We start from the raw sequence: 13,461 nt of genomic DNA on the forward strand, positions 1-13,461 counted from the left end.
ACTAAGCTATGATGACTTAAACTAAGACTAAATATACTGACAATGTCGTCAACAAATAAAAACTAGACAAAAATGAACACTATTCAAAGAGACTATGACTAAAAAACTGAAATCATAATCTGCTGTCAAAATCAACACTGCAGGCGAGCATGACGGACACGGCATCTAGCCTCCGGGAGGGCCTGCAGGAGGAAGCCAGTAAGATGATGGCCACGTTCCTCAGCGATCTCAAGCCGACACCCGCCAGCGCCCACGGCGGCAAGACCCACACCGTGTGGCTGCAGGAGCTCTCCGTGGAGCGTGAGCACATGGACGAGGTCATGAACAAGATCAACCAAGTCACAGGTATACACTCTCTGAGAAAAAATAAAGTTTAACAATATTGTGATTGTGAGATGCAAAAAGGGGTTGTGGGGGTGTTGAGGGTACATGGTACTGTAATATGCAGTACAGTATGGTTTATGTTCCATACTTCAGTTTCGTTTCTTTTATGAAGTAAGTTGATTTTTAAATGGTAAAAATAGGGGTAGGACCAGATACTCATAGGCTTCATTCCTACTTCTTTTCGAACAATTTTCTGTTATTGGAATTATGATTATTATTGTGCAATGCATTATTTAGTGTCTTGCTTTAGTTTTTGACCAGCTCAGTGGCCTTGTGGTTAGAGTGTCCGCCCTGAAACTGGGAGGTCGGGGTTCAATCCCCGGCCGGGTCATACCAAAGACTGTAAAAATGGGACCCAATGCCTCCCTGCTTGACACTCAGCATCAAGGGTTGTATTGGGGGTAAGTCCCTGCGACATACTAGCGTCATGTCCAGAGGGTGTACTTGTACATCAAGCTGCCTCACGCTACAGAAACAGGAGATAGGCTCCTGCCCTATGGGCCTCATGGCTCGGCAAGGATACTTACTTACTTACTTTAGTTTTTGATGCATTATTGTGATTTATTTTTGTGTTTTATTTTTGAGAGGCGCTAGCCCCTCCTATCTACAGCTCTGAGGGTTTGTGAAATCACAATCATTGAAGACAAAAGTGTGTTTACGCAAACATTCAAGACAAAAGTGAGGACGCAAATTGTCATTGGCCAGAATGAGATGATGTATGACGATAAGCTCGCCCCTCACTTCGTACGGGTGTGATCTTGTTTTTTTTAATGTTAGAAATAAACATTCATTGGTTCATTCATACAGACACCCTGGAGTCCAAGAGTAACGCTCTCGACGACCTCCTGGGCCGCGTGGGCCAACATGACGGACAGCTCCGTCTGCTAATGGAGGCCGCCATCCAGAGCGCCCCGGTCACGCCCCCTGCTCCCGCCTCCCCCGACGTGGACCTGCGTGCCTACGTGGACGCCAAGGTCGACGCTCTCCGGGACGAGCTGATGGAGGGCATGGAGATCAAGCTGGCCGATTTGAAGAATGCGTGTGATTATAAAATAACGTGCGTGCAGGAACAGTGCGAGGGGACGGAGACCAACTATCTCAGCCTGGCCGAGCTCATGGACTCCACGGAGTCTGACCTCCGCAGTGAGATTCAAGACTTGAAGGTATTGATTGATTCGGCGACGAGAGAGAGCGCCTCGACGCCCGACCCACTATTGGCCCGCGTGGAAGACCTGGAGGCCCGTCTGAATGGGTCCGAAACGAATGCGGAGGCACAGCACCTCTTTCTCGAGGACAAGATGAGGAAGGTGGGAGCGGAGGGCGTGACGGACCTGAAAAACGTTCTGGAGGACAGGCTGACCGCCGTGGAGGACAGAATCCACAATCTGGTCGATTTAACCGCCAACTCTCTCAGGACCGGAGATGTGGATATCCTGCACAGGGACGTTAACTCTCATAACAACACCATTCAGGGTTTGGAAGAGAGACTCGATGCCTTGGACCAGTGCTGCTCAAAGGAGGACAGGTTTAATTCCATTTTGGAGAAGATGCAACGAGATTTCCAGGGCTGTAAAGTTGACATTGAGTCCTTGCAGAGCGGTCTGAGCGGCCTTGGAGCCGTGGAGGGACGACTCCTCAACCACAGCTCCAGTATGAAGGACGTGCAGCGCGAGCTTGGCCTCCTCAGAGGACACGTGGGAGAGCTGGAGGACTCTTCGTCCGACATGAGGCGCTCCCTTGGCCGGCAGTCTGTGGAGCTGCAGAGTCTTAACCTTACTTGCGGTCCAGCCGGGTCAGTGCTGGCAGCAGGCCAGGAGGCCAGAGAACTTCTGGAGCTCCACGTGGCACAGCAGCAGGAGCTGAGGAGCTGGCTGGGCGAGCTCACAGGACACTTTCGAGTGCTGGAGGACTCTTCGTCCGACATGAGGCGCTCCCTTGGCCAGCAGTCTGCGGAGCTGCAGAGTCTTAACTCTACTTGCGGTCCGGCCGGGTCAGTGCTGGCGGCAGGCCAGGAGGCCAGAGAGCTTCTGGAGCTCCACGCGGCACAGCAGCAGGAGCTGAGGAGCCGGCTGGGCGAGCTCACAGGACACGTGGGAGTGCTGGAGGACTCTTCGTCCGACATGAGGCGCTCCCTTGGCCAGCAGTCTGCGGAGCTGCAGAGTCTTAACCTTACTTGCGGTCCAGCCGGGTCAGTGCTGGCGGCAGGCCAGGAGGCCAGAGAGCTTCTGGATCTCCACGCGGCACAGCAGCAGGAGCTGAGGAGCCGGCTGGGCGAGCTCAGCGGGGAGGTGAGGCTGTTGATTTCGGCAACTAAAAGCCTATTCGTAGTCCAAGTTTAGGTGATAAGGTGACCACCAAACCTGACAATTTCATCAACAAATAAAAACTAGAGGAAATTGTTAGGGCTCGGGTTTTTCACCATGCAACCAAGTGTAAAATCTACCATTGCGACGGCATCAGGGCCCGCCAAAATACATTTTAGTCGACAAAATCAACTCTGTAGATTTAGTCGACTAAAATCCTACGATATTTAGTCGACTAAAACTAGACTAACACTAAAACATTTCAGATGACTAAAATATAACTAAAATTAGTTGTATTCAAAAGACTATGGCATTTATCAATGGAGTGTAAAATCTGTCCCAAAATGCATATGTTTAACAAAGCCAGTAAAGCACTGTTTGATTAAGCATAAACTTGTACATTGTAAACATGTTATATTGTTTTTAACTGCACGATTTTAATTGCTTGTAAAGTTGGAAATCTCCTACCAATTTCATATGACACAAATACACATCATTGATGTATTCCTTTACCTTTTCTTTTTTTTCCCTTTTTTTTACATGTAGCCCATATACATTTTTATACAGTTTTATATTAACATTTTAGGAGCATGTTTAGATGCATGTGACAGTCTGTCAGCTGGTCAAACAATGCTCCGCTTTTCTAAGACAGAAAAACAGATGAGGACAAAGCCTACGACAGCTCCCGACCTGACTCGTTTTTTGTCCTGGCGCACGTTCAAGTTCAAGGTCATGCGTAAATGATAAATGCCAGTGTGCACCCATATTTTGGCGTACGCCGATGATGATAAATGAGGGCCTGTGACTAAAAACGAAATCCCAAATTTTGCTGTCGAAATCAACACTCAAGGTGAAGGCGGAGGGCGAACTCTGCAGGGAGAAGGCGGAGGACGTGGCGAAGGAGGTGGCCACGGTGGCCGGCCGCGTGGCCGGCGTGGAGGGCGTGTGCGGGAAGCTGGAGCCCATCGCCGGCAGTCTGCAGAGGATCCGGGAGGGGCTGAACAAGCATATTGGCGGGCTGTGGAAGTGCGTCAGCCAGCTGAACGGCACCGTGAGAGCCCACGGGCGAGACATCGGCACGCTGAAGGGGACCAGCCACACCCTCCAGGGTCACGTTTCTGCTATCGCCAGAGACTGCAGCACCGCTGCTAAGTCAGGTAAGTAAGTAGCCTTGCCGAGCCATGAGGCTCATAGGGCAGGAGCCTATGTCCTGTTTCTGTAGCGTGAGGCAGCTTGATGTACAAGTACACCCCCTGGACATGACGCCAGTATGTCGCAAGGAAGTCAGGTAAGCTACACAATAAACATGAAAGGACCCTCGTACAGCACGTCCCTTAATGTGAGTGCCTCCCTATTCGTCCCTCATATAATCAATTTTCCAGATATTGTTAAACGCAAAAACAGTAACTAACTCCCTCTTCCATCTTTACTAAATCTCATTCATCATCCACGGGACCTTCAGTAGCAGACGTTTGATCTTAGGACACTTAAAGCGAGCTTCAAGTGTTATAATGTAGTCTTAAACAACCCCCCCCCCCCAGCTGGACCCTATTTGGTTGTCGCAGGTTGCAGTTCATTAAATTGGTCCACGGTAGGTTGTGCGTAGTTAATGGCGGACCTGCAATAAGGGAATGCGTTTCATTTGGAGTGTGAGGGGAAGTAGGATCTCCATTTAACTGTTCTTCTGACTCAGATGAAGGCAGGGCTTGATTGAACACACATGCTCGTTTTAATAGACCCTTGCTTGTGTTGAGCAATTCCTTGGCCTTAAAAATGTGCCTCAGTCATGCCTGTGTATGCATCCAAGTGTGCACTTGTGTGTGCGTCTATTTGCGTGCCACGAGCGAGCGTGCACAACATTTCTATCCGAGTGTGCTGTTAGTGTATGTTGTGTTTGAGAAAGTGTAGGGCAACGATCCTATTTGCGCCATTCTTATTCTTATACTTATCATATATTCAATCAATATTTATAGAATATAAAGTGTAGCTACCCTTGGCCTTGGACATGATATGCATTATTGTGAATGTGACATGCACTTTAACATGCCCAAGTGGCTAATATTGACTCACCCCCTTACAGTAGGGAGTATGTGAACGAGCATCACGCCCATAATGTTTATGAGCCGCGTCTGTTCTTTTGCGTCCAGCTAGTTTTGCCTCATTGGTTTATGGCGCCAACGTGGCCTTACGTGGCCCTCCCACTCCGGATTGGATGAGGGGTCAGAATAAAAAATAGCTCTGCTTCAGATTCTATTCCCGGTTCGAGACATTATACATATGGGAATACAAGAACGCTCGTCCCGGGTCTAATCCGGCGACCTCGGAACGGGCTCTAGCAGGTATTCCTAAACATAAGCCTAACGCTAAATTTATTCCTACCCTTATCCTCAGTAAAATGAATCCAAGAATGCAAGAAAATGGGGGAAGAGTGTGTTTCGGGGCGAGGGTTCCGGTTCCCATATAAGGAAGAGAACTTCCCTTTGCCATTTGTTGGGTGTGTGTTTAGCTCTGAAAGTCACGGACAGCCTTCAATATCCTCTGTAAGCTGGCACTTTTATTCTGATGTGGCCAAAATGTGTCTCGCAGAGATTCTGGGAAATGTCCACCCATCGTTTGTTGTCCTAAGTAGAACTGACGTTTAAATTGTCGTACAGTCATTGGGAATTTATGGGTAAGAGCCCCGTGAGAGATGGGACATTAATCATGTGTTCCTCTCTGACATGGTGAAGTCTTTCTTATTTATCTGAAAGGGACTGGAAAATACCGCCTCAGGCGCTCCATTAAGCAGCTTATCAGTGTCGCTGCCAGTGGGCGTTCTTTATTCCCAGAGCCCGGGGGTCTCGACGGGTTTAGATTAGGAGGCTACTGCGTTCAACTGGATGTTCATACATCTTCTTTCCCTCAAAGTAGCTCTGATCTGTCTGCAATGTTATTCTCCTTTTCTTTTCCCCCAAGCTCTGTCAAATTCTCATTTGTAAAGCATTTCTGACACGCTTTTTTACCCCCAAAGCTCTTTCAAAATTAACACACAGCAAAATCCAGAGTGGTGTATAACTCTGAGAGTGTAAAATTAATGTATTATGCTTGCACTTTCAGCGTTAAATTGAACACTCACGATTTTTACTGTGTTGAACACACTCTGAGTCTGAACTGAACTGTGTCCCCGTGTTGCATGTGGGGGTGCGTGTGCCGTGATGTCAGATTTTACAATGGAAATGGAATTTACGACGGCATGGGGAGCTGGCCTTGCTCCCCTCATGACATCAGCTATAACTTGATTTAAGACTGTCTTGATATTGTGCTGATATTAATATCACCATGTCATCATTGAGGATGGCCCTCTACCACATTGCCAAGTTTTGCGAAAACCCGACTGCACGGTTCAGCCAGAACTGCTATTTTTGGCAGAAGGAGAAGAAGAAAAAAACAGACAAATACAATAAGGGAACAACGAAGTTCCTTCGGCTTGGTCCCTTAATAAGAATGAAACAAATAAAAGCTAACAATCAACAGAATCTGCAATTAAGCCACATATTGATACTGTATAATTAAAAAAGTTCCTTGGCATGATACCTGACCCTGTCATTCCGAGCTTAGGCAGCACCTCGTCTGACTTCACGACTTCAGGGTTATTGAAGGAAACCTGCCCTTAGCTGTGGCCCAGTAGCACATTGTCCTTATATACTATACATACTGTAGCCTATACACTATACTGAATATAGTGCATATTCTGGACATGGCTCTCCATTATAGCTTATAGGAGAAAGGACCTTTCATTCGGTCGACTCAAAGTTGCCGGCTAAGTGGAGTAATTTCCCAAGCATTAGCTATCGTATAGCAAATTACGAGCTTCCGTCTGGGACCTAAGGGGCACTTTCAAACATGGCTAACTAGCGCATGCACATGTGCGTGCGCATGTGTGCGCATGTGTGTGTGTACATCAGCGCTTCTTTGGTCACCCCTACAAATAACAGTATATGTCACAAGAAAACTGAAGAGAATTTTTGTTTCCATTTGGACATGCATATTGAAAATAACTTCAACTCCAGCATTGCTATTCTGCGGGAACATGGGAACATTGTGACGTGTTGTGAGCTTGTATGTTATTTTTGGTGAAGAAACTTGGTATACAGTAGGCTGAAATAGAGTACAGTACTACAGTTTAAATACAGTTTAAATCAGGAGTAGTAGTTAAACTGAAGTGACATTGATTAATTCCAAATATTATCAAAGTATTCTAAGGCACCCCTGGACTTGCGTCAAGGCACCGACTTTGAGAAACCGTGGTGTACGTACACAGGTTTTTCTGTGCATGCTCATGTGTTTTCCCCTTATTTATGTGTGGCACCTCCATGTTTTCATAGCTATGTCTCTACTCTTGTGTTCCCATCATTATGAGAACATTCTTCTGCAGATGCTATCTCCTGGGAGTTTTACAGAACCCAGTGGTGTAAAAAGTACTCAATTGTTTTTAAAGTATCAATACTGCAATGTAGAAATACTCTGTTACAAGTAATAGTCCGCAATTCAAAAATTAGTATTGTGTTTTAGTATTTAAGTATTGGTATGTAGTTTTCAAAAAATCACAGATCTACAAGCTCATGAGCCGGCTATTTTAAAATGGACAAAATGTAATAATAATAATAATAATGAATTGCATTTTTATGGCGCTTTTCTATGCACTACGTGCCTACTCAAAGCGCTTACAATGGTTCATTCATTCATACATTGGGAGGTGAAGCGGCGAACAGTCGACGCCAGCGTCCTCACTTCCCACCCCCAATCCAACCCTTGATGCTGAGTGTCAAGCAGGGAGGCACTGGGTCCCATTTTTACATGCAGTCTTTGGTATGACCCGGCCGGGGATCGAACCCCGACCTCCCAGTTTCAGGGCGGACACTCTAACCACAAGGCCACTGAGCTGGTAATGGGGCTTATATGGGGCTGCATGTATGTTTTGTAATAATAATCTAAATCTACAATGTAACTAGTAAGTAAATGTGTAATATTTGCATCTGAGATGTAGTAGAGTATATGTAAAAGTAATGAAAATTGGAAATACTCAAGTGAAGTAAAAAATGCCTCAAAATTGTATTTAAGTACAGTACTTAAAATGTACTCAGTTACTTTACACCACTGGCCGAACCATATATAGTCTAATCCAGAGTGCTCGTGTAACTTGTAAAGGGTCCATTTATGTTAAATTAGCTCTCCGGGTTTTACTGTGCAAGGCACTAATAGCACCACTTCCCCAGTTCGTTAATGTGCATGTGTGGGAGACATGCATATGTCTTTTCCCTGTGCCAAAGCACATCCTTCCCATTGTGTTTGACACAATGGGGGAAAACCAAAACCAAACAAGAACAACGTTTTACACTAAGGAAAGATAGACAAGGTCAGGCTTTTCAGAGAGGCTAATTCTAATAGATAGGTATACTTCTCATTGGCACTTCCCATTGTGTTTGGCAAGGCAGTTTGCTACAAAAAATCCAGACAACACTTAGGGGCGCTCTATTATGAGCCGCGTTTGTGAGATTACAAAGCATGCATTCCTGCTTCAGACATGACTCAGGGATCCAGCTACTGCTGGAGGTCAGTGACCTTAAGACAGAGATAAGGCAGCTCACGTACGTCGTACTACACATTCGTGCCCCGTGGACAAGTATGATGATAAGCTCCAAGAACAGAGAGAGAGAGAGAGAGAGAGAGACTCCCACGGGGGTTGATTGTCCAGCGACAAGTTCGGGCCAGTCTTTCATAAATCAGTGGTTCTCAACCTTCACAACCCCCAGGTTCACAACCCCCAGGGGGGTCCCCACTCCCACAATGCTCACAACATTGCGAGGCGCTGTGAGCTTGTAGATCTGCTTTTTTCACAATATTATGTATCTGGAATCGAGTCAAACAAAATCTACAGTCCAAGTTCAGGGTAGGGGCTCACCAGTTCAAATGTTCCTTAATTAACTTTGGTTCTTTAATTAAGGCTAGGGGCTCTCGGCGCGCCACCTAGCCCGCTCGGTCGGGCTCCTTTCCCGACGTGCTCCCTTCACCGGTCGCACGGTGGTTCATAATATTTTCCAGGGGGGTCACGACCTGAAAAGGTTGAGAATCACTAATATAAATCACAGCCTGTATGTTATTTAGTCTGGAGTTGTCCTTTAATGGTGTTAAATAGCTCTATAGAATTTGGTTAGAATTTATTGAGATGATAGCATCTCATTTTTCAGCATCTCATTTTAGAGGGGGGGCTATATTCTGATAGCAATCATTGCTATAGAGCAGGGGTCTTCAAAGTTGTGAGCTTGTAGATCGGCTATTTTCGGCTAATATTACCCTTTAGAATAGGGATTATATTGTGGTTAACCGAATCTATGCCAAGAACGCGGGCTACGCGGCCTACAGTCAAGCACACTGTGTGTGCTGGGCGGCTACACTTCCTGGTTGCCCTGGGATGGTATTTCGCTGTTCCAATCACACAAATATTTGGAGACCCCCCTGTTGTAACTCTGACGACCCCCTAGGGGTCCTGGACCCCTTGTTGAAGACGCATAGAGTGTTTGTTCAGTTAATAGGGGTCTCCTAATCCCATACAGGATACAGGATAAGCAAGTGAAATTTGAAGTGATGAAACAAAACAAAATGAGCAGACAAAATTGGAACTGTCTGGGACACAAAATTGGTATCATGACCTGAAAACTTTGTTTAAAAAACAACAAATAACACATGCCACCGTTGATTTGTATACAGTTTCCTGCTGTCACCATAGAGGAGGAGAAACATTTACTGTGAGTGGTTTAAGGCGAGAGCGATTTGGTCATTCTCCTTTTATTCGTCTCATGGGTTCCAAAATCACGTGGGGACGGATTTATGAATTCCTAAAACGAAGTCCTTTGGAGCTAGGGACATATAGGCACACAGTGACTCATAAAGTCAACACGTGCTGTTGAATTGCTGTGCAGTCATTATGACTGCACAGCTCATTACATGACGGGACATGTAATGTGGTAGGGAGGGGCAGAGCCATACATGTCAGTGGGGTGAAGGTATGTCTCAGAATGGACTGGAGTTGATACATGTGACTATAGGAAGGATTTCTATAGTAAGTACTGTACTTAATACTTAATATATATATATATATACATACATACATACATACATGCTATTTAACTTAAACGCCCAATGCATTCTCAATGGCAATAGCGCAAACTTTGGCATGCTACTAGTCCTACATACTTACACCTATTTAGGTTCATCTTACGGTGAACATGTTTGCCTGAAAAGGAATCTTTGAAATGTTTTATAGTTTTAGAAATATAGTGCTTTCAAATTTGAGAAAATTTCAATGGGGCTCAATGGCAGACACTGGCACGTCAAAAAGCACTTTCACCTAGAAACTCCATTCAAACCTATTTAGGTTCATCCTACGGTGGACAAGTGTGCCTGAAAAGGAATCTTTGAAATGTTTCATAGTTTTAGAAATATAGTGCTTTCAAATTTGAGAATTTTACAATGGGGCTCAATGGCAGACATTGGCACATCAAAAAAGCACTTTCACATAGAAACTCCATTCACACTTTTTATTATTCAGCTTACTGTGGATACACATGCTGGAACTTTTTACTTTGAAATGTTTTGTAGTTTCTGAGTTATTTAACTTAAACGCCCAACGCATTCTCAATGGCAATAGCACGAACTTTGCCATGCTACTAGTCCTACATACTTACACCTGGAAACCCCATTCAAACCTATTTAGGTTGAAAAAATTGAAAAAATTGAAAAAATTGAAAAAATTGAAAAAATTAAAGAAATTAAAAATAAATAAATAAAAACTTAAAAAAACTTAAAAATGAAAAAAAACTTAAAAATGAAAACTTAAAAATAAAAAACTTTTCTTTTACTTAACCGTTTCAGTTCGTACGACGTGTGAGGCCGTCATAAGGATACCGAAATATTAGTGCCTACGACGTCTGTGGACGTCCTAGCGACGTCCTAGAGACGCGGGGCGAGATAAGAATATTCAGATTTTTTCCTATTTTTTTTTTTTGGCATTTCGCTTTTCGCTTTCCGTACGCTAACGCTCAGTGCAACTTGTCATTGACTCCCATGTTAGCGCGGCGGAAAGAATGACTCGTATCTCCTAATCCAAGGCGCTCTCCGTGGTGATGAATGGATCGATATGCTGGCGCTTCATTTCTGCTCCTCATCCGTCTCTCCCGCAAAATATGAACGCTTTTTGGAGCGTAAAACAATAAATTAAGATGATCGGGGATGTGAGGTCACTTAGTAAAGTCAACTTTTTTAGGAAAGTGTTTCCGGTTCATGGCTTTCGCGATCAGACAACTCTGGCACCCCGGAGCTTCTATTTTGATGCACTTCCGGCACTAAATGTGAAGATTTTTCTTTTTTTTTTTTTTTTTTTTTACATTTAAAGAAAAACTTTTAAAAACACTTCTACAACTTCCACATACTTTATTCCGCTTTATGCAGTTATTTATGCTTAAACTATAGTTTTTACAAATTTTCATACTTTTTTTAACTTTTACTTCAGCTTTAATGCATTTTCTACTTTTGTTTACAATATGCTACAGTCCCGAAATTTTGATTATGGATTTAGACCACCAATGGTAACACTATTACTCTGGTCCCCGAGTTTCAAACTTGACACGGCAATAACTTTATACAATGCATTCTATGCGAGCCCACGCAGTTTCTACAGGAACTGCTTTCTAGTTTAACTTAAACGCCCGATGCATTCTCTATGGCAATAGCACAAAATTTGGCATGCTAATAGTCCTACACACTTACACCTAGCAACCCCATTCTAGCCTACTTAGGTTCATCTTATGGTGGACATGTTTGCCTGAAAAGGAATCTTTGAAATGTTTCATAGTTTTAGAAATATAGTGCTTTCAAATTTGAGACATTTAACATGGGGCTCAATGGCAGCTCTATAGGCACGTCAAAAGTCACTTTCACCTAGAAACTCCATTCACACTTTTTATTATTCAGCTTACTGTGGAGACACATGCTGGAACTTTTTTTTATTTTTATGTTTTGTAGTTTATAAGTTATTTAACTTAAACGCCCAATGCATTCTCTATGGCAATAGCACAAAATTTGGCATGCTAATAGTCCTACATACTTACACCTAGCAACCCCATTCTAGCCTACTTAGGTTCATCTTACGGTGGACATGTTTGCCTGAAAAGGAATCTTTGAAATGTTTCATAGTTTTAGAAATATAGTGCTTTCAAATTTGAGACATTTAACATGGGGCTCAATGGCAGCTCTATAGGCACGTCAAAAGTCACTTTCACCTAGAAACTCCATTCACACTTTTTATTATTCAGCTTACTGTGGAGACACATGCTGGAACTTTTTTTAATTTTTATGTTTTGTAGTTTATGAGTTATTTAACTTAAACGCCCAATGCATTCTCTATGGCAATAGCACAAAATTTGGCATGCTAATAGTCCTACATACTTACACCTAGCAACCCCATTCTATCCTACTTAGGTTCATCTTACGGTGGACATGTTTGCCTGAAAAGGAATCTTTGAAATGTTTCATAGTTTTAGAAATATAGTGCTTTCAAATTTGAGACATTTAACATGGGGCTCAATGGCAGCTCTATAGGCACGTCAAAAGTCACTTTCACCTAGAAACTCCATTCACACTTTTTATTATTCAGCTTACTGTGGAGACACATGCTGGAACTTTTTTTTATTTTTATGTTTTGTAGTTTATGAGTTATTTAACTTAAACGCCCAATGCATTCTCTATGGCAATAGCACAAAATTTGGCATGCTAATAGTCCTACATACTTACACCTAGCAACCCCATTCTAGCCTACTTAGGTTCATCTTACGGTGGACATGTTTGCCTGAAAAGGAATCTTTGAAATGTTTCATAGTTTTAGAAATATAGTGCTTTCAAATTTGAGACATTTAACATGGGGCTCAATGGCAGCTCTATAGGCACGTCAAAAGTCACTTTCACCTAGAAACTCCATTCACACTTTTTATTATTCAGCTTACTGTGGAGACACATGCTGGAACTTTTTTTTATTTTTATGTTTTGTAGTTTATGAGTTATTTAACTTAAACGCCCAATGCATTCTCTATGGCAATAGCACAAAATTTGGCATGCTAATAGTCCTACATACTTACACCTAGCAACCCCATTCTATCCTACTTAGGTTCATCTTACGGTGGACATGTTTGCCTGAAAAGGAATCTTTGAAATGTTTCATAGTTTTAGAAATATAGTGCTTTCAAATTTGAGACATTTAACATGGGGCTCAATGGCAGCTCTATAGGCACGTCAAAAGTCACTTTCACCTAGAAACTCCATTCACACTTTTTATTATTCAGCTTACTGTGGAGACACATGCTGGAACTTTTTTTTATTTTTATGTTTTGTAGTTTATGAGTTATTTAACTTAAACACCCAATGCATTCTCTATGGCAATAGCACAAACTTTGGCATGCTACTAGTCCTACATACTTACACCTAGCAACCCCATTCTAGCATACTTAGGTTCATCTTACGGTGGACATGTTTGCCTGAAAAGGAATCTTTGAAATGTTTCATAGTTTTAGAAATATAGTGCTTTCAAATTTGAGACATTTAACATGGGGCTCAATGGCAGCTCTATAGGCACGTCAAAAGTCACTTTCACCTAGAAACTCCATTCACACTTTTTATTATTCAGCTTACTGTGGAGACACATGCTGGAACTTTTTTTTATTTTTATGTTTTGTAGTTTATGAGT

At 43.2% G+C, this 13,461-nt stretch overlaps 1 protein-coding gene across 2 annotated transcripts in view; it reads left to right on the top strand.

Annotated features, from left to right (window-relative positions):
- emilin2b (elastin microfibril interfacer 2b) overlaps positions 1 to 13,461 on the top strand; it is a 68,587-nt gene that overhangs the window by 3,872 nt on the left and 51,254 nt on the right. For both annotated transcript variants that reach the window (XM_083778040.1, XM_083778039.1), the window contains exons 5-7: positions 144 to 345; positions 1,192 to 2,672; positions 3,538 to 3,844. In XM_083778040.1, the coding sequence (XP_083634166.1) occupies positions 144 to 345; positions 1,192 to 2,672; positions 3,538 to 3,844 (1,990 nt within the window). The remainder of the gene's footprint in view (positions 1 to 143; positions 346 to 1,191; positions 2,673 to 3,537; positions 3,845 to 13,461) is intronic.

The sequence above is a fragment of the Protomyctophum parallelum genome, assembly GCF_964188405.1.
Source record: "Protomyctophum parallelum genome assembly, chromosome: 12".
Taxonomy (NCBI): domain Eukaryota; kingdom Metazoa; phylum Chordata; class Actinopteri; order Myctophiformes; family Myctophidae; genus Protomyctophum; species Protomyctophum parallelum.